Here is a 25,561-nt window from a genome sequence, read left to right on the forward strand (position 1 = left end):
GAGGTGTGGAACACCTGCAACTCCTAGTCTGGGTTATAATGCCTAGTAATAATACTGTTCTTTACAGGGGACTATGCTTGATGCCATGGAGTGGTTGTATGTTCCAGTGACCCTGAGAGGCTGTGACGGCAGGAGTTTTAACTCCCGTTAGGACTATCCAACAGAGAGGTCAAAGGGTAAGGACCAGACAAAAAGAAGCCCGCTGGCTGAGCAATAGGCCAACAACCTATCCTTGTAAAAGAGCTGAGTTATAGAAACACAACAGGAGAGCCATTCTGTCAAACAGCACGATAGACAGGGATGGCGGAGCCTTGTGGGTACTGCAAGTGATGTCTGATGGTGTGGGAAGGATTCTGAATGTGGGGATGAAAGGTCAAGAATTAAATACTAGAGCTACAAAAGGAATTAAAAAGGCACTCAAGAGAGAGACAGTAAGTGCGCTAGCAGATGTGCGACCAGGACACTGCACATGATCTGTTCAACAGGAATCTCTCTGGTCCTCATCCAGGAGAAGTAGTTTTATGTGATAAGGTTAGTGAGTGAGAGTAACCCATGCATGCTTGGGGTGGCACTCTGTCCTTTTTTGGGGTGGCTAGACCAGCCATAGCAGGGGCAGGCAAACTTTTTGGCCTGAGGGCTGCATGGGGTTTCCAAAATTGTATGGAGGGCCTGTTAGGGGAGGCTGTGCCGCTGCCCCCTATTCGACCCCCCCTGCTTCTTGCCCCCTGCCGGCCCCCCAGGACCCCTGCCCCATCCACATCCCCCCTCCCCGCTCTCTGTCTCCTGACCGCCCCTGGACCCCCCCGCCGCCCCATCCAACCCCTCCTCTCATTCCTGACACCCCCCCTCCCCCGGGACCCCTACCCCATCCACCCACCTCTTCTCTCTGACCCCGCCCCAGACCTCCCATACCTAACTGCCACTCGCTGTCCCATCCAACCCCTCTCCTTCCTGACTGCCTCCCTGGGACCCCTGCCCCATGCAACCCCCCCCTTCTCCCTGCTCCCTGACTGCCCCTGGAACCCCTGTCCCTGACTGCTCCCCGCTGCCCCATCCAACCCCTCCTCTCCTTCCTGACTGCCCCACCCTGGGACCCCTGCCTCCATTCAACCCCCGTTTCCCGCCCTCTGACTTCCCTGACCCCATCCACACCTCTGGCCCCTGACCACCCCCCGAATTCCCCTGCCCTCTATCCAAACTCCCTTGTTCCCTGCCCCCTTACCGCGTTGCCTGGAGCACTGGTGGCTGGTGGCGCGGCTGCACCAGGACAGGCAGCTGCGCCGTCTGGCTGGAGCCAGCCACGCACCGCGCAGCACAGAGCATGGGGTCAGGCTGGGCTCTGCAGCTGTGCTGCCCCAGGAGCTCACAGCCCTGCCCCCCAGAGCACTGAGCAGGCGGTGCAGTGAGCAGAGGCTGTGGGGGAAGGGGACAGCGGGGGGAGGGGTCGGGGGCGAGCCTCCCGGGCCAGGAGCTCAGGGGCCGGGCAGGAGAGTCTTGCGGGCCGGGTGTGGCCTACGGGCCCTAGTTTGCCCACCTCTGAGCTAGAGATTGATGAGCCTGCTACAGCCTTGGCTAAGAGATATGCGTCTTTTAGCTCATGCAGTAGAGGATCATGTGTTAAATGCAAGAGCTCCCAGTTTTGATCCCGGCTGCCGCCGACTGGGGTCAGTCGGCGTTACATGACCATGCTCAGCAAGTTTAGCATGTTGAAAACAGCAAAGAATAGAATTGTGCTGAGGGCAAACGTACACAGCCTCTGGCCGTGAGATTCCCAGCCTGGGTCGACAGACGTGGGTTGGTGAGACTCGTGTTAGCACTCAAAAAATAGCTGTGTAGACAGCACTTCCAAGTGCATTGCCCTCATCCCTCGGCTTCAGAGTCTGAGTTGCTGCCCAAGTTGTAACTTCAGTGCAGATTACGCAGCTATTTTTAGAGTACTAGCACAAACCCCCACCCCAAATCTGTCAGCCCAGGCGGGGAGGCTCACTACCTCTGACTCCACAGATGTACTATGAAAGACTGTCCAGTCACTGGGAGACTGAGTGATTGGCTGTCAGGGTGATAGCATGGAGGAACTGTCACATTCTGTCACAAGGATCAGAACTCTCACCTTGAAAATCTGTAACCAGCAAATTTCCATTGGTTTTCTCGTACAGCCAGTGCTGGAAGGTGCAACACTTCTGACCAGCTTCTGAGTCTTTTCTCATGAAATTTATTTCCTTGCCATCCACAACAGAATACTTCACAAATTCTCCAATCAGTTCCTCTTCCACGGTTGCATAAGGGATATTATTCTCAGGACGATGAACAAGGAAAATAGGAATGATCCTGAAATCGAACCCAATAAACCTTAATGATTTCAGTCAGGGAAAGTGTAAGAAAGAGACTTTTTGTTCAGGAACATGCAGTCTCAGACAATCAATAGAAAAGATACTAGGGCTGAGTCAAGTTTGATAGTGGGAAACATTTTGATAGGCATTGGATCCTTCTATTGTGCAATGATCTACAAATTATGTAAGTTCTGTTTCATTTACTGGGTCAAATCTAAACCCCTCTGCATTAAGTTTTCAAAGCATAATTGCTAATACTGTCCTTGTACATTCTGAAAATGAAGGCCTACTAATTTTTGGGTCCATTGTTTTAATGGTGCCTTTTTGACAACAGAAGGCCTGATTTTTAAAGGTGCTGATCTTCCAGTGGCTTCCATGGCAATGTTATCTGTGATCAGTTTTGATGCACTGCAGGGCTTGGGTTTCTCAATTTGTGCACCTAAAGCCAGAGGCATCCAAAGTTAGTTAACACTTTTGAAAATTCAGACCAAAATAACTCTTTTGCCAGACAATAAGAGGAAATATAAGAACTTCTTTTTAGAGGGCTTATTAGATTCTTGGTACAGACTGGCTCAAGCCAAAGCCTTGGAGCTGAAAATCCCTGAACTTTGGTGAAGTTTGTGTCTAGTTCAGAACTCCTCAGCTGACTCCAGGTGAAATTTCACTTGGAAATTCAAAACCAGGCAAAACTCACTTGGTTTTCCAAACTGAAAACTTGGGCTAATTTTGCCAAAAAGTTTGCAAAGCCTTCCATGAATGTGGGCTGGTTTTGCCAGACCCTGGGTTCACTTATGGTTCGGGATGGAATAGGTATGAAACTGGTTACGGTCCAAATCCAGACAAACTGTGGCAGTTTTGCTTTGAGTTATGGGATCTTCTCAAAGACACACTGAACATAAAGTGAAACTGATGAGCTTTGCATGTCCAGCTAGCACATACTTGAATCTGTTGAGGATTCTAGAAACTACTTGTCTCACTGCCAAGATGAACCTGCCAACATGAACCAGAATTCATTGCTGCTGCATCTCGGCTTCTGAGAAGTGCACTGAAACCTCACAATGAGCCTGATTCTGTTTACATATCTACTGAAGTGACACAGGAGTGCTCCTGTATGGAGCAATAGTCACTGCTTTACTGGAAGATATGGCAAACCTCAGAGAAGTGTGGTCCTCTCCAGTCACATGCTTTCCTGCATCCAACATCATCCCTTAAAGCAATACTGCCAAAATGGTGGTGGTCACACCCAGAAGTACAACTCTCAAGGACAGTCCAGTACTTCTGGAAATGGCAGTGTTCAAGGGGCCTGATTCCCAGCATAATTTGTGTACACACAGCTCATATTGAAATGAATTGGAGTGTTGCCCATATAACTAATGGGGTACAGAGGCCTGAGATGGCTTGGAGATAGGGCAGATGGTCACGCACTTGGAGAACTCTTCCTTTTTGCTCTTTCAAGCCTGGTCTACATTTAATTTTTACTGGTATAACTATTTTGTTTATGGGTGTGGTTTTTATTTTTATTTTAACCGATGTAGGTAAACGGGTAAAAGCCCTAGCGTGGAGCAGGAATGCTGGTATAAAGGGGCCTGACACCTGTCCAGTTATTCCCTTTGCCATTTGGGAACAGCTGTACCCTTTTATACTGATACAACGGTGTCCTCACTAGCAGCCCAGGATGTGAAGATTGCAGTTCTGGAGGAGGAGGCTCTTTCTCTCGCTCGGTAAAACCTCTCATTCCCTTTACAGGGGTGCTGCCAGGAATGATATTTGCTTTGAAGGAAAGCGTGTGGTACTGAACAGGTTGCTTTGGCAAAGCATTCCAGAGGCTGCATTTTGTGTGGTGCCAACAGAGTGCATTTGGAAAATTCTTTATAGGCACCAATGTCGTCGTCGCAGCAGCTTGCAGTAAACGCCACAAGACTTACAGCCCTTCCTTACTGCATGGTTTTAAAAGGTCCCACCGAAAAATCCTCTTAAATGCCGTCTCGGGCATGTAGGTCCCTTTACACTCGTGTGAGAACCTCTTTCTTTGCTGTGCTTTCCCCCCTAACACTCAGTGCTGCAGCGCGGCCTGCTTTTATCTCAGATCTATGGAGAAAATAAAAACAGTCATGCTGAGCGTGCCTACTGTATACAGCATAACCAAATGGAAGCAGTCCAGCCTTCCTCTTTCCGTCTGGTGCTGTATGAAATAGCTGCCACCATGAATGGCATGTATATAAGTTATTCTAATTAGTAAAGATGGAAAGAGGTGGTGTGGATACCAACACCACCTGCTGTTTTGGATAAAGCAAGGGCTTAGCTTACTGTTCAGCTCCCTTTGGGTCAGTATCTAGATATGTTTTATTTCACTGTTTCCAAATGGAATCATCTTTCACTATATAGAGAGACTACTGGGAAAATAGTTAACTCATCCACTCTAATCTTTTTCAGAGATTCAGATGCAGCTGAAGCAGATATCTTATGTCATCTAGAAGGAGATGGAGACTTAGGCTGCTCACAGGCATGTGAGATTTATCCTTGAGGTGAGTCATGGACAGGTGAAATTTCAACCATCCTTAGGGCATCTGACTATGTATGGTAGCCATACACATGAACAGCAAATCCTTTGAAAAAGATCCGAGTTATCTGTTGCAAAATTCACGAGGTGTCACTTCCCAACCTGAGGCGCAGCGATGGGTCTGTCCTAAAACTACTCATCTGATCTTCACACATAGACAAACCCTCTCTCTACACTGGGACAATCCTTCGATATGAACATCCCAAACTTGGGAAGAGTCCCGAACCAGAGCTAAACTTTGTGGCTTAAGCACAAATGGGCTCACGTGACTCATCTAAACAGAAGAGACTTAGTACCAGCTTTCAGAAATGCTAGGGTTTTTTTGCTAGGTTTTATTTTTAATTGAGAGCTTTGGGGTTTGACTCTCATCTCCCACTGGGTTTACACTGGTGTACTTGCACTGACTTACACTGATGTAAAGAGTAACCTATATAAGTGAGATCGGAATTAGGCCCTCTGCTTCTGAATCTCTGGTACTCACTGGATTTTACTCTTTTTCTCTATAATTGGAAGAAAGAATCATTCTTACCATTTCATCATTACCAAGTATGATCTAAGATATGACTGCAGTGGTACCCCATATGTTCTCAGCATGCCTGTTTTTTTCTTCCCCAGCAATATTTTCCAGGAGCCAGATGGCCAGTGTAGCTCAGAATAATATATATACTCACTCTGGCACTTCTCCAAAGCCTTCCAAAGATTCTGCTTCTGCTGCATATATCTTGGCGTACTCTCTTGCAGTATTTTGAACATAGCATTCCTATATTACAAACAGGAATGCCAATGTAGCGTTACTGAAAACATTTAAATTTCAAAGCCAGCTCTTCCCACAATGTTTGTTTACAGAGGAAAATGGCGTTTACCTGCATTGCCAGTTTGTAGTTCTTCTGAACAAGTTCATCCTTGGTTTTGGTCCCATATGAAATAGCAGTGTGCACTTTAAGAACACAGGGATGACCGGGGCTGAATATAGGCACTAGGCCTTGCATCACTTTACTTCGAAATGCTTTCCGGTGCACCCCTTCGCCAAAGTGTAACTCTTCCGTTACTATTCTTCCATGCAGGTTGCCACCGAAATAGCTATTGCTGAGGAAGTCTTCTCTGAATATGAGCTGAATGAATTCAATCTCTTCCAAACCTAAACCACAATGAAACTGTGTTCTGTACAGCATCTTTCCATATACACAGTAAATTGCAAAGAAAGAGACTGTTGAGAGTGAAAAGAAAAGAATAGGGGAAAGGTGGAAAGAAGGTTCTGATGGGGAAAGAGAAGCAGAAGAGAATGCTGAGACACTATGGAGGGACAGAGAGGGAATCATATTGATGGAGTAGAGAGGGAATTAGAGAGCTACAAGGTCCATGAGGTAGGCTGGAGCAACTCCACAATGGATTTTAAAAACAAGAAGGGCAGTTTTGAACTGGATCCTCAAATGTACATGAAGCCACTACAGTTGCTTGAGAACCTGAAGTTGGTAGTGGAGATGATTTGCTTCAAATTTTTTGGTCCTGCGAGAAGGCAGGAAAGTTGGGCCACTGAGTCTACAAAATACACACACAGCTAGGGCATGCTCCATTTGCATGTGTGATTGCACACCTAACCTCCCTGCAAATCAGGCCTAATCTTTTTAGAAAAGCTTGAAGACGTGAGGTTGTTGTCGATTCTGCTTTAGCTTATTTTACAATTTGAAAAACAATGTTTAAAAATTAACTTTAGCTTTCAGATTTCTTCAGTGCAGAAACCATGTTTACCTGTGTGCTTGTACAGCACCTGGTTCAAGGAGGTCCTGATCTGGACCAGGTACTACCATAATATAAATAATAATTATAGCATCAATAACGTTTTTCAGATCAGTCCCAGAGCTGCAGAATTACATGCTAAATCATGTATCTTGAATAGTTGTGTTTTAAAGCGGTAAGCACTAGGTTAAAGATCAATTAGAAATGAAAGAAGATAATAGGAGGACTAGGAGGGATGGTCTAGGTAATACTTAGTCGTGCCTCAGTGCAGGGACTGGACTTGATGACCTATCGAGTCCTTTCCAGTCCTCCATTTCCATGATTCTATGACTTTTATTCCACAGGTGGTTTTGTGTAGACTCAGGTTCTCCATAAAATATTGTGTCACATTCATCTGTGGGGTAACTGCATTGATTTCAGTGCGGGTGACACTAGGCATAAATTTGAACCATGGTTTCTCAAACTGTTACCTGTGGATTTTATAGGTAGCACTGAGATGACGAACATCTGCTTAAGTTTGTTAAAACTGAATAAAACTGCAGAATTACTGACTTCAATTTTCCAAATGTGTGGAATAACGTTATCAAGAAAATACAGACAAAATATTGGAGGAAGAAGAAGCAGGGAAATACAAAAAGAGTAAAAGAAAAAACCGAAGTGGGGAAAAGGGAAAGATTATAGAGGAAAACGAACTAAAAATTCTACCTACGTTTCAGATCTGCAGAGTAGGGTGACTAGATGTCCCGATATTAGGGACTTTGTCTTATATAGACAACTATACTCACTGCCCCCTGAAAAAAAAAAAAGTATCCCAATTTTTGTCACTTGCTATCTGGTCACTCTACTGCAGAGTTACGCAGAGTGAGGACTACTCTCATCTCTCTATGTGCACACAACTTCTCCCGTGTTAATGAAAAGTGAGAGAAGAAAACCTAAAGCCCTAAGTGCGCAGTACAAAGTCTTTCCTCTTACTAAAGTGACTGTCTCTGATGTAGACGATGTAAACCTTTGACTCCCTTTGAAGCAAAGAATGAACAGTGTATGTATATATACAGTGCTATAATAAAAGGGTTCCTTATCTCCAATTATAGTTCTTTTATCAAGTTATACAGCATTGCTAGATGAAAAGCCCTCCATTTGTTTGAAAGAGGAAGTGAATGATTAATTCTACTCCACAAAGAGAAACAAGAAAAAAATCAACCATCTGAATGAAGTAGTTGACTAGTACAGTATGTTCAGAAATGATAAATCAATTTGCAAAGCGTTGTCTATCTTTAGCACATGCATAGCAAGATGTGCCGGTCTGATTAAATAAAAGATAACACATGGGGAAAATATTCCAGATCTCCATGCTTGCCCTTCTCCTTGGGTAAAGTTACACAGCAGACAACTTGCAAATACCATGTGTTCAAATAGCACTAGAAGATTTTATGCCAGAATATTTTATTACTCCTCTTTTTTTCTCCTTCTTTATCACTGTGACGTTGCAGTGGTATTTCACTATTTACTGTGTGTGAAGTGACAATGCACCAAATGCATCGAAAGTATCTGTCCATTTAACTCAAACTGTTTTATACTACAGGAATTCCATAAAACGCACAATTCTGCAAACTCCCATTAGCTTTAAGAGGAATTTTGCCTTTATTGGGACAGCAAGGGGCAACGCATAATGGGAAAGAACTCTCCAAGAAACATTGCACTGATGACTGATCTATGAGGTCTGAAGGCATTTCTGGTGCAAGAGGAAACAATGATTTATCGTGTATTAATGGTATAATGAAAAAGGATTCAGGGTCAAAGCTAATTTAATCTCTGATGAGTGTTGTGTCTCGGGCTGCACCTTGGAAACACTAACATATCATAGGACTGGAAGGGACCTCGAGAGGTCACTGAGTCCAGTACCCTGCACTCATGGCAGAACTAAGTATTATCTCTATCATCCCTGACAGGTATTTGTTTAACCTGCTCTTAAAAATCTCCAAGAGATTCCACAATCTCTCTAGGCAATTTATTCCAGTGCGTAACCACCCTGACAGTTAGAAAGTTTTTCCTAATGTGCAATCTAAACCATCCTTGTTGCAATTTAAGCCCATTGCTTCTTGTCCTGTCCTCATAGGTTAAGGAGAACAACCAGACCTACAGATACATAACCATACCCAAGCCACAACTCTGGAGCTGAACACCTCTGAAGTTTGGAAAAATTCAAAATACCAAACCAGATCTGACTGTTGTAACTGGCCCCAGCTATAAAATGGGTCAAATGGGCTAAATCCTCTGCTCAGATGCTCCTGAATATCAGCGTGTTTACACTCCAGACCTGAATTTTATTGATAAGTGCATTCACCAAGATATGTGAGATGCATTGTGCATGTTGGATTAGAATATGCACCTATGTGATCCCCCACCACGGTTAATCTGAGTTTTTGAAAATCAAGCTGTGTGATCTATCTATCTATCTATCTATCTATCTATCTATCTATCTATCTATCTATCTATCTATCTATCTTATGATGATTTTGCTGTATGATTAGGTAATCATCCAGAATTACTGCCTTAAGGTTACTGGTCTAGTGGTTGGGGGAGTCTGGCCCTAGCCCCACCCCTTCTGGGGGCCTAGAGTGCCCCCCCTTCCCGCCACCTTGCCCAGGACCCAGGCTGCCTATTAAGCCCATTAAGTTACTTTCACCCCTGTCTGAGGAGGTGACCTGATAACAGTCCTCAAATACATTAAAGGTTTTTATAAAGAGGATGGGAACAATTGTTTTCCTTGTCCACTGAAGATAGGACAAGAAGTAATGGGCTTCATTTGCAGGATGAGAGAGTTAGATTAGATATTAAGAAAAATATGGGTGGTTAAACTCTGGAATAGACTTCCAAAGGAGGTTGTGCAAAACCCATCATTGGAGGTTTTTAAGACAATCATCTATCAGGGATGGTCTAGGTTTATTTGGTCCTGCCTCAGTGCAGGGTGCTGTACTCAGTAACTCCTCAAGGTCCTTTCCGGCACTACATTTTTATAATTCTATAAAAATTAGAGAGTTAGTATCCCAAACAAACTTTGTATTTTTAAAAATGTTGTTTTTTTCCTACTATGTATCTTTTGACTTGTGTGTGTAAAGGGAGGTGTTTTGGTGTGCAAAAGATGACTGCAAGCTTTTGTGGATGCACTAATTTCCCCTGAGACAATTTAAAAGACATAACTTCCTCGCTAAAGATGTGTTGCAAAGAATGATTCTGTTCCTGATTCTAGAACAGCCAGCATCACACACACACCAGTTCATTCCGCGGATCACGGGAGGGAGAACTGTAAGAATCATGACTGCATGTGCAAACTGGGTGATCTGACATGAACATAGCTGTTCAAGCACCTCATTTACCATTTGCAAGTGCAATCTGATTTGCATATGAAACCACTGCAGTTGTGCACATAAATATGTACATTTTTGTTCATGTTTTTGTTTGGATCTTGTCTGAAAATTCTTGCCATAAGTTCATCTCTGGGACCATTCTTAAAGTGGTAACTTTTCTCATCATTTATTTTTACATTAAGAGAAATTAAATAGGGCCAGATCCACTGAAACTATCAGGCCACTTTGATGATGCAAAGCTTGGTTTAACTATCTGGTTATCATTATACAGCTGCTTTGTATCACCAGAGCAATGCAAAGAACTAACAAACCTGGTCCTTTACCTTCAGGAGCCTGATAACTTCCATACCTACAAATTTATTGTTGACTTTCATTTATATTTTATTGACAAAAGTGTGCCAAATAGAAAGGGTAGGTATTTGAAACAAACAATGAATGTATTTACCTTCAATATCCTGATAACTTGAAAGATGTTTCAATACTGCAAGGGAACAAAAGGAAAGAGACGCTGTAGTGACATAGAATTCAAATGGCGTCTGTCATTGTTCTTATAACTTGAAAGCCAGTGTGCTGGGATTTACCTTCTGAGGTCAGGTTAAATTCAGCAGTCACCTTTCCATAAACATTCTTCAAGCAGCAATAATACAATCCCTGGTCTTTTATGCTAGTTTGAACTATTGCCAAAGACACTGGCGAATCATCCCCTGCACTGGAATAGAAGTTGTTAACATTTGCAGTTTAGTCTTTTAAAACATTTTTTCTAACCAACTTACTCAGAACCACCCGATTTTTTGGACTAATTAATGCTGCAAAGAGCATGATTCAGAGGGGATGTAAATAGATTTGATATGTTTTTTCAACCCCCCACTTGGAAGCATCCAGCCTGTTTTGTATTGCCTAGTAGATTTTTTTTCATCATATCCTGAGAGAAAACAATACTTTTACCAAACCTACACAGAACCTGATTATATTACAATATTAGAAACTCTTATCAGTTTCCAATATTCATATTGGTTTCACAGGTAAACCTGCTATGGCAGGCAGGACATGTGTATTGGGGAACATGACAATAGCAGTCATAAGAGAGAATGTTTTCTGTAGTCTCTTAACACAGCATGTAAAGTATATTTTCTTGTAGACTAAGAAACAAATACTGTTGACTGGATATTCAGAACAGCTCTGCATGGAAATAGAGTGTATCGTTCCAAAGAAACATGTATAGGTATTGGATATTGGTAGGGACCACTTTTTGACATGAATGAGAACAAAGGGAGTTGTGCTTGCTGACATCGGGGCTGAATTTGACTCTGTGTGTGTGAGACTAAGTCTGGTGTATTGGCACCTTATATTTTATCTTTGAGCCTATGCTTAACTTTAAGCAAGTGCTTAAGGCCAGCCCTACTCAGCAATGCATGCGAGCACCCATTGACTTGACTTCAATCAGAGTTAAGAATGTGTGTAAGTGTTCTGCTGAATTGGGGCCCTAGGTCAATAATAATCTTTAGTTTCCTCTTCCCAAGTTGAATACACAGTATGGATTCCCCATCTCTTTTCCCTGGGTCCCCAGATCTTTTTCCTTTTCCCTAGTCGCCTCTCATCTCTCCTCCTTTCCCTGGGTTCCTTACCTCTTTCTTTCCCTTGATTTCTCCTCCTCTCTTTATTGACTACTCAAACCTTCACAATTCTTTTCCTCCACCCTTTTCTAGGGAAGGAAATGTTTTTTCTGGCTATCTGGCCTCATGCAGCTCATGCTTTAGCAATAAACCTCTGGATTGTTGCCTGCACTGCAACTACTCTGTGTCCACACACCTCTTCCTGGTAAAGTGGAGCACCCTAGTTAGCCACCTGCAGCATCCAGTCTATATTTAAAGCTGATCTTGTTTAGGACTAGTAATAAGTTGTCCAGCCGTTCTCTCCTTTCCCTCTTAATTCATATTATATATTTGACACACTGCAGCATCATTTCCCATGGAGGAGCTAGGAATGGCACATCTGATGTGATCTGGTGAGTACTGTGGACCTGCTTAGTTACTCTACTAGTACATGCCCTCAGCTATGCTAACCCCCATTTTCATGTCACTCTTGGATCACTGTTGCTTAGTGCTGTAATGCTATTTTTGGAAGGGCTGCTTTCCAAGAACAGTGAAGTTCAAGATGTCAAAATCCACAGGCTCAAATACCTATCTTTTAACCTTTATCATTTACTAATTGTATTACAGTAGTGCCCAGAGATGCCCTATCAGCATCGGGTTCCCACTGTATTTGATGTTGTATTAGTGTACAGTCTATGACAGGCCATAAACTGAAAAGCATTCTGTCTATATGGTGACAAGACTAGGGGTACAAGGTCTAGGTTTAGTTGCTCCTGCCTCATTGCAGGGGTCTGGGCTAGATGATCTCTCAAGGTCTTTTGCAGTCCTGCATTTCTGTGATTTTATGCATACGTCTCCACTGCAATTTAAAAAAAAAAAACAGTGGCACCAAGTCTCAGAGGCTGGGTCAAAGGGACATATTTGTAAAGGTATTTAGGTATCTACACATGCTTAGTGGGATTTTCAAAAGGATAGGTGCTTAACTCTTCTGAATAGATAACGCTTTCATTTTCTATTTTTCTCAGTACACTGCTGCTCAGCCACCCTGATATAATTTAATTGGCTGGGTTAAGGAGTCAGGTAATTTTTGCTCATACCCAACCCTTGTCAGTTTAAAGCAGGGCTTTGGACTGGAGCCTGGAGCTGGAGTGCAGAGCAGCTCCGGAGCAGTGGAGCTGCAGGTTTTTGCCTGGAGCTGGAGTGGAGCCAGAGCACAGCTCCAAAGCCCTGGTTTAAAGGGCCATTTAAAACAGAATTTAAAGTTCAAAAGATGTGACCTCTCCTGTTCGTCAAAGAAGCTGCTTACTGCCTATTGCTGCTTTTATTAGGTTTCAGAGATTCATATCTTCCAGTTTCTCATATCTTAGCCAGACTTGTTTATATTGTTTGGCCCAGCTGCTGGAATTTCCTTAGCATGATCTTGCACAGTAGTTGACAGTCTGATGGGAACAGATATGAAACAGCTAAAGCAAGCAGACTGGAACTACCTTGAATGAGGGAAACAATGTCTGATATTAATACACTCTGCAAAATCTGACTATTTTGTTTTAGTCAGTATATTGCCCCAGTCATATCACTTCAGTTCTCTCACCAAGAGTTTATCATTGGACCATTTAATTTTCCCCCTCAAAAGATAATCTACAAATATTTCAGGAAGTGCCAGTTAGGATCCCTCCTTACCTTCTATTCACTTGAGCTAGTAACTTTGAATCTTTAATCCATGTAACAGTGGAGTCTTCATGAATTTCCCCAAACTGACAGCATAATTTAATATTTCCAGAACAATCAGGGAACAGCTCAGCATGGATTTTCTTCAGTAACTTGGGGGCTTGAAATGAAATATCCACAGTTAAGAATCAGAAAATAATATGACTACTTTGACATTTTAAAGGGACCTGAAAATGTCAGCTATATAAATTTAAATGGGTAAAAGAATTTAAAATATTTAGGAATAAATATTAAAGCAAATTACCCTCCAATGTGGAATAAAATAATAAAAGACTTGGAGGAATGGAACAAATATGAAATTTCTTGGCTAGGTAGGGTAGCCTTGGTAAAGATGAATGTCCTCCCAAAGTTATTATTTTTTTCAGTGCATCCCTGTTGGTATCCCTGAAATGACATTAAAAACATGTCAGGATGCACTATTAAAATTCATATGGAAACATAAATGACAAAGGGTGAGTTTTAAAGTTCTGTAACAGCCTACAAAGTGGCATGGACTAGCTTTCCCTAATTTGGCTTATCATTATGCATCACAATAAGAAATGTGATCTGCTGGGTTAACAATTGAACATGCAAACACCGGGTAAAATGAGAATAAGGCTGGAGCTATTTATAATGAATGGGTTAAAATGAAATGTAGGTCACCAAAAATAGAATATCACTCATTCATCCAGACTACCTTAGTAGCGTTGGATATATTTTCTAAATTCCTATTGCCAAGGCCCTCCCCTTAGCTATTTTCATTTATAATGAGGAAAATATCCCTAGGAAATATCAAAGAGACTGTTCATTGTTGGTAAGAGCTGAGATTACTCAATTCAGACAGCTGTTCTTGGGTCCTGATTAGAAATAATACCAAGAGAGATGTAATAATGTAAATAATATAAAGATCCCATATTTTCAATATTGGAAAGTCAAAGATTTTGCTGTGAAATCTGGATATTAGGTGGCCCTATTTACCCCTTAAACCCATTTGAGGAGTTGATGCAGGAGCAAGCAGGAACAAAATATCTAATTTCTAAAATATATACAATTTTGAGTGAAAAGGACATTGATAAGAAAACAACCCAGATGAAAAGATGAGTGACGGGTTTGGACAAAGAAATTATTTTGGATGAGTGTGTCTCTACGTGGGTAAGGGGATATACATCTACAATTTGTGTAGCTCCTAAAGAATTTTTTAAATAAATAATTGTATAGATAGCATTGGACTCCAGTTAAGTAAGTTCCATCATACTTTTGCTACTAGGGAGGTACTTTGTTGGCAGGGTTATGGGGAAAGGGGAATATACTTGCACATGTGGTGGTTGTGTCCAGGAATTAGATGGTTTGGGGATGAAATTATTAAAGAGATTCCTCTTATGACAAAATGCTAGCTTCTTAGAGATCCCCTGACCTGCTTACTTAATATATTTTAAACAGAAGGACAAATTAATTTCTTCTTTTTTGTTAGCAGCTAGACTTTTTATTGTACATTGTGAAAATGCATAATCCCTCTTATGGAATTGTGGTATAGTAGAATATGCAATTGAAAAGCTTTCCCATCAAGTACGTACACTAGAGAAGTGGCAACAAGAGGATAGGTATTTAGAAATTTGGTCACTCTTTCTAGCATTCTGAAAAGGAAGGTTCCTCAGCCAGCAAGCTGGAATCTTTAGCCAGGTTCTTTGAATACTGAATAAGTTATAAGTAATGTACAATGTAGTATGTTAAAACGTTATTGTAACTTTGCCTTAATACATTTTTTCAAAAAGTCATAACGTAAAAATAGCACATTCTTATTTAACACACCTTCTCCCGGATTAAAGGGCCAGTCAGTTAAACTATAATAAAGCTGCACAGGCACCACTGAGGTGTAATAATGTGAACGTAATGTGGTTACCCAACTAGCACTGATTTTGCCTAAACTCCTTTAGTTAGTGAGCGGAATCCTTATTGCTATTGATGATGTGAGAGAGGAAAGATAGCAGACTGACTCTCAGATTCCAAGTGGAGTTTGCTGTTGTTTAAAAACAAAAACAATCACCCTCATCAAACAAAACCCCCATATTTTTACTTATAAGTTGAGGGTATTTGAACTGGAAATGACTGAGAAACAATAAACATGAAACCTCAAATTTTTACAGAGTTGTGTTTCCGAGTAGAATTGCCCTCTAAAGCCCTGATTCTGTTAGTTACTTAAGTATGTGCTTAACTTTAAGTGAGTGAGTAGCTCTATTGAAGTCAATGGCCAACATTTAAGAGTTTAGTGATAATGGGACCCTCAGCTATTGGATGTTCAACTTGAAATGCCTGAAAGAGGTGTGATTTTCAGAAAGTGCTGAGCAATCAACTTCTGAAAATCAGGCCCCTCTATGGTGCTGCAAGTTGGGTGTTCAAAACTGAGACACCCAAAATCACTAGCCACTTAAATCTTGGCCAGTGAGACTACTCACAAGCTTAAAGTTAGGCACATGCTTGAAGTACCTTACTGAAGCATGCGTAAAGTTGTGCAGGAAGAGTGTGACAGAGATAGAAATAGAACTTAGAACTCCTAACTCCCAGTCGTAACCACAGGCCATTCCTCTATGGACCAAAAAGAAGAGAATTATTACACCAGAACTGATTCGCCCCATTATCAATACTATGCTAACTGTTGACATGTTAGTTCCATGTAGTAACCATAGGTTTAAATCAAAGTGGTTCAGATGCAGATGTATAAAACCTGCCCAGTCTGCTGTATGCTTGGACATTTGCAGAACAATCTCTGAATAATATTTTGTTTAAATATTATTCTGAAATATACAGAACAGATGTTTTTAGTACCTACATTCTACATGGCCGACATTATTTGAGGATTGGGCAAATCCTTCCCCCTTTCTTAATGCACTAGGCCCTCTTGTAACTTCCGGTTTGCCTACATTGTCAAATACAGACACTGACAGGACTGCAGCTATACAACAGACCTCCCTGCACAAAGTTCCCAATCAGAACTAGTCATTTATTGTGCCTGCTACAGCACATCTCCCTTAATCCCCTTTTATGGTCATTGCTAGCACAAACATTGTCATGCAAAGAAGACATCTGTTCTACCACCTATAAACACAGGAATGCATTCAATTAAATAAGTGATTAGCGAAAGCAGAGATCCAGATCTACTGCAGCTGTGCCACTGTAGCACTATTGTGTAGTTGCTTCCTACATCAACGGAAGGGGTTTTTCCATCAATGCAAGTAAGCCACCTCTCCAAGAGGCAGTAGCTAGGTTGACAGAAGAATTCCTCCATTGAACTAGCTGCAACAGTGAGGGGTAGGTCAACCTAGCTACGTTGCCCAGGCTCTGAAATTTGTCACAACCCTGAGTGATGTAGCTAGGTCGACCTAGGTCTTAGTTGTAGAGCCTTCAAACAGATTGCTAGCTTGCTTAGAATCTTTGAACAGCTTGTTATCCTCCTTCCAGTCACTCTCCACCCCTGCTCTCATGCCTTACCTCTTAATGATTTAAATGTAGTTTGTGTTACAACAGGAATGTGAAATATAATGTTAAAAAATGAAAAGCTTGGACCCAGCAAAATCTTATATTGACCATAAATGCTTAATTGTGTTGCTTTTACGCTACTGCCATTTTGTGTTTTATCCTTCCAGATTGTAAGCTCTTTGGGACAGAAACTGTGGGCCTGGTTCTCATTTTATTTACACTGGTTTAATGCCAGTTTAACTTCATTGACTCAGCAGTCACTCAGGATTTATACTGGTGTAAGCAAGCGCAGAATTGGGCCTTTTGTCATCTTACATTTCTGCAAAGTGTTATGCATATCCACAGCATTATATAAATAACAGTAATAGGTTACCAGCAGTATAAACACTTTAGGTCCCCAACACAGTATAATTATATTGGGGACACACAGGGTGGTGGCACAATTGTGAAACCAACCCATTGCAGGAATAGAATAACATGATACTACTGTGTTTGCTATTATATTGCATGGATTCTGTTGGAATAATCATAATGTACTTTATGTTCCTGAGCCTTGACTTGAACAGAGGAAACTACATTATAAAAGGCATAAAAATTAATAAAATATGATACATTTATCATCTAAGGGGAGCCAGGGACTGAACAGATTTGCAGCATGGCATAGTAGTGGTTATTACTTCAGAGAATGGACATTTTCATACATTAATTCATGACATCTATAGCTGATTTAGTTTAGCTGAAGGAGTCTTGTGGTGTGTTGGAAATTTCTTTGAAATTTATACTGTAGTCTGAGGGATGTGAAAGAAAAAAAAATCAACAATAGGGAGACAGCTCCCTCCTACCTTTGTTGGGTTTTTTAGCAGGTAGTTTTCTTTGCTCTTCCCTCTCTTTCCTCTGAATTATGCCTGCATTAGCTTTCAGGGCATTTTTAATGCAACTGGAGTTCTTGCTGAGGTTTTCCTTTGCTTCTAGTCGGGGTTTCTTAGACAGCACCTTTGACATCATTTTCTTCTTACCCCCATCAGCCGAATGTCCACTGTTTGCTGTTTCTTGCTGACACTTAATGTCCTCAGGCCCAACAAGTAAGGGCTTGCAGGGTTTTGACCCTTCTTGCATTTTTGTCCTCTCTTCTCTTAGTGTGAATGGATCAGCTGTGGTCAATGCTAAAGAGCACTGCTGAGATTTGCTCTGTGGCAGCTCCTCCTGGAAATGTTGGCTGTTTTCTGAGGCATATGTTGGGAGCCTAACTAAACCCCCTGTTACATGGTCTGATGCAATCATGTTTTGACTCCTGCCAGCCGTGAATTGTCTGGTTTTATGATGTTCAGTAGAGTTAGTTGTATTTCCACCCCTGTACGTATTACAGGGTGTTCCAATTTGCTGAGCGGAAGGAGTCAGGGATGGATTGGACTGTCCAGTACAATAACTTGTAATATGTTCTTCTTCCTCTGGAGTAATCAAGGCACGCATATAAGGCTCCACTTCACCTTCATCTAGGCTATATTCAATGGCTTCTTGAATTTGTTCTGTTTTCTTTTCACACAAGATGGTTTCATCCTTGTTTTCTTCAGCTGTTCTAGGGCATTGACGCTGCAATAGTTCAGGTGTAGTTCCCAACTTGTTCAAATTTTCATTCCCCTTAATTACCATTTGTGTGGATTCAGACTGCACTAGGCTTTCTACCCTGGAGTATCCCTTTGCCAGTGTGTTGATACTGGATCCTTCTGTTTGGCTCATAGGTTCTAAAGAGACAGATAAAGTTTCTCGTAAGTTAGTATGTTGGGTGCAAAGGATGGAACTATCCACCTTGTCACCAACATCTTTACAGTCTTGACTTGCAGTACTATTATTTTCATTCCCAACACATGTTATGGGCTGAAAGAAGCTAAATGGTGCCACCGGCCCAGATTCATAAGTGGAACCTGCTGAAGAGTCCATTCTTAACTTTCTCCCAATCTTGCAACCATGGTCAAGGATAATTTCATTTCCTTCTGATGCTCTGTGCTGAGAATCTAAAGGCTGAATTTCTGAAATGCTGTCCAATCCTGGGACACCTAAAGTTGCAATATTTTGTACCTCATCTATTCCAAGATCTCTCTTTTCTCTACCCATTTTGTTTTCTTCATCTCTTGGTTTTTCTAATAAAATTTCAGTTAAAAACTGCTCCTCAGACAATGCCTTGAACACCACCTGCTGCACACCTATCTCTGTCTTATTGTTGTCTTGATCTGGATTTTTCAGTCTGTCCTCATATGTTACAGTTTCAGGACTCCTAATTAAATTATGTAGCTGTATAATGTAACTGCAGTCCTGTGCATTAGAAACACTTTGGAAATCTTTACTGTCATTATCTCTTGAAAGATGGTAAGTGCTACAGTTACTGTCATTTTGTACATTCAGGTCTGATTCATTTCCTTTTTCCTGAAAATTCTCGTCAGAACGTTTATTGACTTCTTTAACAGAAGAGTATTTTTCACCTGTAAATTGATTGATAGTTTCACAGGAGGAATTACTGGATAAATCTTCTTTTTGTACAAGATCAGGGAGATAAACACAATCTTTTATTTCTGGGTAGCTCTGTATAACAGGAGAGTCTTTAGTAGCCAGTTCATCTATACATTTAATTATCTGATCATTTATTAAATGTATATTCTGTTCCGTATAAGGTAATTGACGAATGTAACTATCTGGTATGTAAGTTAGGTGTTCTTGGTCTTGTTCTAAATGATTACTTTGAGCCTTTATTAATCTGGGAGGAGATTCTGCATCATGAGACTGGAAAGAATTATTAGAAGCAAGCTTTCCTTCCTGGGCAGCACTCATTTGAATAGATCCATTATCATCAGTTAATGTTTTGTTTGGCTTCTCCTCCAACCACACCTCGGCATTTAAGATATCATTTATTAAAACATGAGTGGATGGTTCTTCTATTTTATTTCCAGTGCTAGAGCCCAGGCACATACCGTCTGTTTCTCCAGTTTGTCTGAGAGAAGTGTTTCTTATGGCTGTGCCGCTACACGCTTCATCTGGTTTTAGTAGGCTATCAGAATCACTGCAACCCTCCATTGCTGTTCTTCGTCCAGTTGCCAGTACTGTGACAGCTTCATTGTCTTCTGTTATATTTACTGCAGCAGAATGTTCAGTACTGGCCTCTCCGACAAAGTTCACTACTGTGGCTTTGACAACTGCAGGACTGATTTCTAAGCTCTCAAGCTTCCTGTTCTCCCATGTGAGGTGGTCGTCTGAATCCTCTTCATAAAGAGGTTTCAATAGCTTGTCATGTGCTGACGATGAATCAGAGTCTCTACACTGAGGTTCCACAGATCCCAGAATTGCACAGCAATTTGCTTTGGGCAGATATTCATTACATGGCTCATCATAGACGGTATCTGTATCACTGTTCTCATGAGCACCACATGTTTTTCCTCTGTTCCCTTGGCCATCACTTAGCTCTGTAGGAGTCAGAACAGCACATAAAAGGTCTTGCTTATTAGTAATAGCATCAGTAATCCGGTAGAAAACAGCTAATACATCATAGAATCATAGAGTTTAAAAACAGACTAGACTAGATCATCTAGTCTGACCTTCTGTCAGGGCCACCCTTAGGATTTATGGGGCCCTACACAGTATTATTAAACTGGGGCCCCTATGCCCAACTTGCTCTTAGCAACGCAAACATAAGCTTACAGTATTGGAAAACTTGCCACATGCACTTTATTAAAAACAGTTTAATTGTGCTGCCTTCACCCCAACCCCTGCACTGCACTGCCATCCTGCCCTGCCACACTGCCATCCTGCCCAGTGCCCCCACCCCCCTTATGCCCAGCAACCCCCATGCCCAGTGGCTCCTCACCCAGAGATCTCCACCACAGATCCCTATGCCGAACAATCTCCCACCTACAGACCTCTCCCCCCCCCCCGCACTGCCCAGCGCCCCTCTCACACACACACCCCCAGCTGCCCAGCACCTCATATTCCTGAGGGAAGTCAGCACCAAAAAATTAAATTCTGTGCACAATATTTTAAAATTCTGCAAATGTCAATAAATAAACGTGAAGGCTCCATCATGGCAGTGGCAAGCATAGGACACTGGCTGCATGGAGGTGGAAGATCACCCTGCAGCCTTCCCTCTCCCTTCACCTCCTAGGTCAGGGACTTGGCAGTGAGATACCCCTGTGTGCATATCAAAAGGCCACAGGGAAGCATTTTACATGATGGCTGGGATGTCAGCCATGACCCAAAATCCATTTGAATGACAAAAAAGGAAATAGCTGATACCAATGGCTGAGTCCAGCCCTCATCCAGGCCCTTGTCTGCCACCCCTCTGGGCCATCAACTCCCAAATGGCATTTCATTCTCCCTAAAATAGAACATTTCCTCTAATCCTGAAAAGTAAAGAGGTGCTTGGGATGTGCAGTTTAATAAGAAAAGGAATTATATTCAGGCACCAGTCTTTTTTTCTGCCCTGATTTACACACCTGGTTGCCACACACGTTTCAGTGGGATTGTACTGGGTATAACTCAGCATGCAGTACTGGGTATAACTCAGCATGCAGTTTCAACAATGCTTTACCAGTGGGGCTGGAGCCATAAGCAGCCAAGTCTCATTTGAACAGTGGCTCTTGTTTTGGATTATTTAAGGCGGTTTTTAAAGGTTTTTCCCATGGGTGAGGAAGAAAGTACTGCATTCTTGAAGGGACCTTTAAAATCCCACTCAACTCTGCACTGTTTAGAACTCTCCCTCCTTCAAAATGCTACCAGCCTGAGAGACAGCCCTGGAGATATTTGGATCCACAAGAAAAAAAATCATGTCCCTTTTCCCTAAATAAAAGTTTTCAGCTACTCCAGCCTTGTCAAGTGCGAGTCCATCTTCCTCCCCAGCTAAGATGTTGTGCCCTCCCTTGCATTCTGCAGCCCTGATTGCTGCTTTTCTGCTCCAGATACGTTCCCCTTCTCCTTTTGTTTTAGTGTCAGTTTCCTACTGTTGACACGAGAATATTGTGAATGGGCAGGAAAAGCAAATGCCACCTTCTTTTTTTCCTATTTAACTTTCCCTCCTCCCCAGCCTGGTTATGTGTGTGCCTCTCCCTCCTCCCGGCCTGTGTCTGCTGCTGATCCCTGCTGGGGAAGGGAGGAGAGGAAAAGGTGACCATCCAAAGAGGATCTTCGGCATCTGGGCTTAAACTTCAGAGAAGAGAGAGGTGGAGTGAAAAGGAGACTAGGAGAGAGATTGCAGGGAGTTGCCGGCGGGGCAGGGCACATGGGCAGAAGAGGGGCAGGTACAGTGTGGGCCTGCTCGGAACAGCTGCTCTCCCCCGGGGCCACCAGCCTGCTCTGCGAGAGGCCCTAGCGTGTTCGCTACTTCCTCACTAAACCAGACAAAAATCACCCCCTACTCTTTTCCCTTCCCAGCCCGGCTCCCCCCAGCCACCCCCAGCCTGGTTCCTCCTCCACCCCACCACTCCCCGAAGTCCCGTGCCTGGCTCTACCCCCCAAGCTTGACTCCCCGCTCTCTTCCCAGCCTCCGGGTATCCCCCCAACTCTGTTCCCAGCCTGGCCCGCCTCCCCCTGCTCACTCACAGGCAAACTTTTGCTCCTGGCCCCATGAGGCCGCGCCCGACCTGAAGCCCTCAGCCAGCTGGCTGAGTGAGTGAGTGGGCGGAGGGGAAGGGCCAGGGGTCGGGTCGGAGAGAAGCCTGCTGGCCCAGCACAGGAGATGGGCTGGAGAGGAGAGGAGTCCGCACTGCAGCCAAATTTTCTGATGTCCAACACAGTGGCGTGCGCTGTGTATGCCTAAGGACGGCTCTGCCTTCTGTATACCACAGGCCACCATCCGGCACCCGCACGCTAAACCCAACAACCAAAATAAGACCAAAGTATTACAGCCCACAGGAGATTAGACTTATGTGCCACAGGCAGAGAATAGGAAGGACTCAGGTGCACCAGAGCGTGATGCCCCCGCAATGGCAGGAAAATGATTACATGAGATATACCCAGATAATCTTGGCAAGTGACCTGCACTCACAAGCTGCAGAGAAAGGTGACCCCTCTCTCCCATCCTCCCCAAAGATTACTGCCAGTCTGACCTGGGTGAAAATTCCTTCCTGACCCACATATGATGATCAGTTAGACCTTGAACATGGGAGCAAGAACCAGCCAGCTAAGCATCCTGAGAGAGAGTGAGTGCTCGGTGCCACCTCAAAGCCCTGCCCCTCCCCGTCCAATGTCCCATCTCTAGCCGTGGCCATCCCCGATGCTTCAGAAGGAGATTTAAAAAATATTATTGTTACTTGTAATATTAACTCTTTGTTCCCCACATGGTTGTTGCTGATCGCTCTCTCTCTGATCATGGGGCACATTGTGAGCAATACAGCTTTGTAAAGTCACATGTTCTGTTTGTAATCCATTTTCACCGCTGATCATATCCAATGCTGGAAGGCTGGCTGTTGCGATGTCCCTTACTGGAGAAGTCATGAAAATGAAACTCTCGTTTATTTCAGGGTCTGTACACTGTTTCTTATATCTTTGCATAAAGCCTTCTGTGTTTGTTTCTTGTTCCTGTATCTAGGAAAAATGGGGGAAAGAGAAATACAAAATATTAAGAGAACCGCTAGAGAGACCTGAACCAGAATCCTGGATCCAAATGCCCCTGATCTTCCGAGAAATTTTGATCAACATCTCAACGTCCTGGCTTGTACCTATCTCTATCCGGGGTAGAATAAAAACTCTCGATATAAACAACCCTGAATTCAGGTGAAGTTCAGATCTGGATCCAAACTTTGTAGAATATCAGAATTGTGATACTGGATCAGATCACTGATCAATCTAGTCCAGCACCTTAAAAACAAACAAGCAAACCCCAACCTCCTTACCTGTCATACTAACAGACAAATCAATCACACACAATATAACTTTATCCCAAGCAGAGCTTTTATAGTCCCAAAAGGGGAAGAGGCAGAGACTCCATGAAATCCACTAGGGACTTTGTTCTTGCCAATCTACTTTACATTTAAAGTTTTCAGATACTACAGTGATGGGTGACAATATAAAACAGATGGATAGAATATATATGCTTCAGAAGAAGGTACAAGAAACCCTATAAGAGACAATTATGGAGTAACCCGTGGCTCTGACACATCTCTAGCAATTTCTAAACTTAAACAAGTAGTAGAGTATCATTAGTGTATAAACTAATAAATAATAATACATTTTCTCAAGCCCCCATCAACACTGAGCCAGTTTAGGCTGACTTCTCTGGGGCCCTGCTTCTTTTTCTTTTCTATTGTGGGTCTTGCATCTTATTCTCACATAAATAACATGTTTCCTCAGCATTGACAAGTCAGTCGTGAAAAGTTTCAGAGGAAGAAATAACATCCCACATAAATGCCCTGCTGAGTGCACTTAAAATAACACTCCAAATACTAAATACACAAATCTGGCCCAATAGTCAGCCACCTTGGAAACTAGAGATGATGTCCTGAGCTTTAGTCTTTCTATTCCAAGGCTGGGCACTGTGGAGACAACATGCTCAGCCTTGCAGAGCGGGAGTGCCTTCTGTCACTCACAGGCTCTCTTCCTATTCTCTAAAGTGGCACTGAATGGCTCTGTAGAGTAGGGCATGTCCAGCCTTTTGCCAATGAGGTCACTGAAACCTGGAGAACGTCATTGGTGGACGTACAGGCAGAAAATCACATTCCCAGGAAATCCTACTCTCCTCCCCACACCAAAATATCCCAAATTGTTTTCTTTGATATACCTAAAAATAAAAAGATTAATATGACTTTGAATTAAACTAAGCTAAATTCAGTTTAATGTACAAAGGAAGCACAGACCTGATTAAGGAGTCAGCCAATGTTTTGGCCCACGGGGAACTTACAAAATTACAGACATCTGTCTTGAAATTAGAATTAAACTAGTGAGCTGTTCCCCCTCAGACCTAGATTTTCACTCCTAAATCATTGTTTAGGAGTCCCTGCCATGCAATTGTTCGCCAGTATTTTTCCTAATTCTATTCATTATTAAATCAGTTCCACAAAGACTGTGAGCATGTCTTATTCACAGTAAAGGGAGAGCTATATAATTTTTCACCAGATAAAACGAAAATCATTAAAAAAAGCCAATTTATTTCGGAGGCTTTTAATTACCATAACAATACTGTATATCCTAATTTGATAAATTAGAAAAAACTGCAATTTAGAGTTTCCTTCTGAGAAATATTTACTTTCAAATAGTTTATTAGCAGGATAAGCAGGATCAGTGTGTTCTTGTTGAAATACACTAATTTAGTGCATTTGACCATGTCTCCTTCTAGTGGCAGGCCTCAACAACTACCACTACGCCCAGCTATGAGTTATTTGTCTATTATGGTGGTGGTTGTTATTTAGCTCAAGTGGAAGGATCATGTGGTTTTGAGATGAGGATCACATGTTTGATCCTGCTAGTAACTACTGTGTATGCGTTTGTATGCACTCATGGTTTGTTACACTAGCTAGCTATTTTTAAACCATAAATTAGCAATCACGTTTTTCCTATGCCAAAGTAGACTATAATCTGGTTAAAATTAAGGAGCATTTTTGATGCTTGTAAACTAGAGTCAACATGAATATTCTCTTCCTCTGTTTAAGTAGTGCAAACTGCCTGGCATGTTATCGCTTACTAGATTTCCCAGGAACATGAGGTATGGCTTATACTCATCCATCCCTAGTGCCGCCTTAAACAAGAGCGAGCAACATCATTCTCTTTATCCCGCCAGGCTTCTGCAAACCTCTGTCCCCTTGAGATTTTATTGATCTG

At 42.5% G+C, this 25,561-nt stretch overlaps 1 protein-coding gene across 1 annotated transcript in view; it reads right to left on the reverse strand.

Annotated features, from left to right (window-relative positions):
• Nucleotides 1-25,561, reverse strand: part of ALPK2 (alpha kinase 2) — a 67,474-nt gene that overhangs the window by 16,973 nt on the left and 24,940 nt on the right. The window contains 8 exon segments of the mRNA XM_077817139.1: nt 2,111-2,328; nt 5,562-5,650; nt 5,754-6,028; nt 10,441-10,476; nt 10,577-10,704; nt 13,268-13,415; nt 17,611-20,292; nt 23,059-23,332. Coding sequence (XP_077673265.1) covers nt 2,111-2,328; nt 5,562-5,650; nt 5,754-6,028; nt 10,441-10,476; nt 10,577-10,704; nt 13,268-13,415; nt 17,611-20,292; nt 23,059-23,332 — 3,850 coding nt within the window.

This window comes from Eretmochelys imbricata, chromosome 5 (assembly GCF_965152235.1).
Source record: "Eretmochelys imbricata isolate rEreImb1 chromosome 5, rEreImb1.hap1, whole genome shotgun sequence".
NCBI classification, from domain to species: domain Eukaryota; kingdom Metazoa; phylum Chordata; order Testudines; family Cheloniidae; genus Eretmochelys; species Eretmochelys imbricata.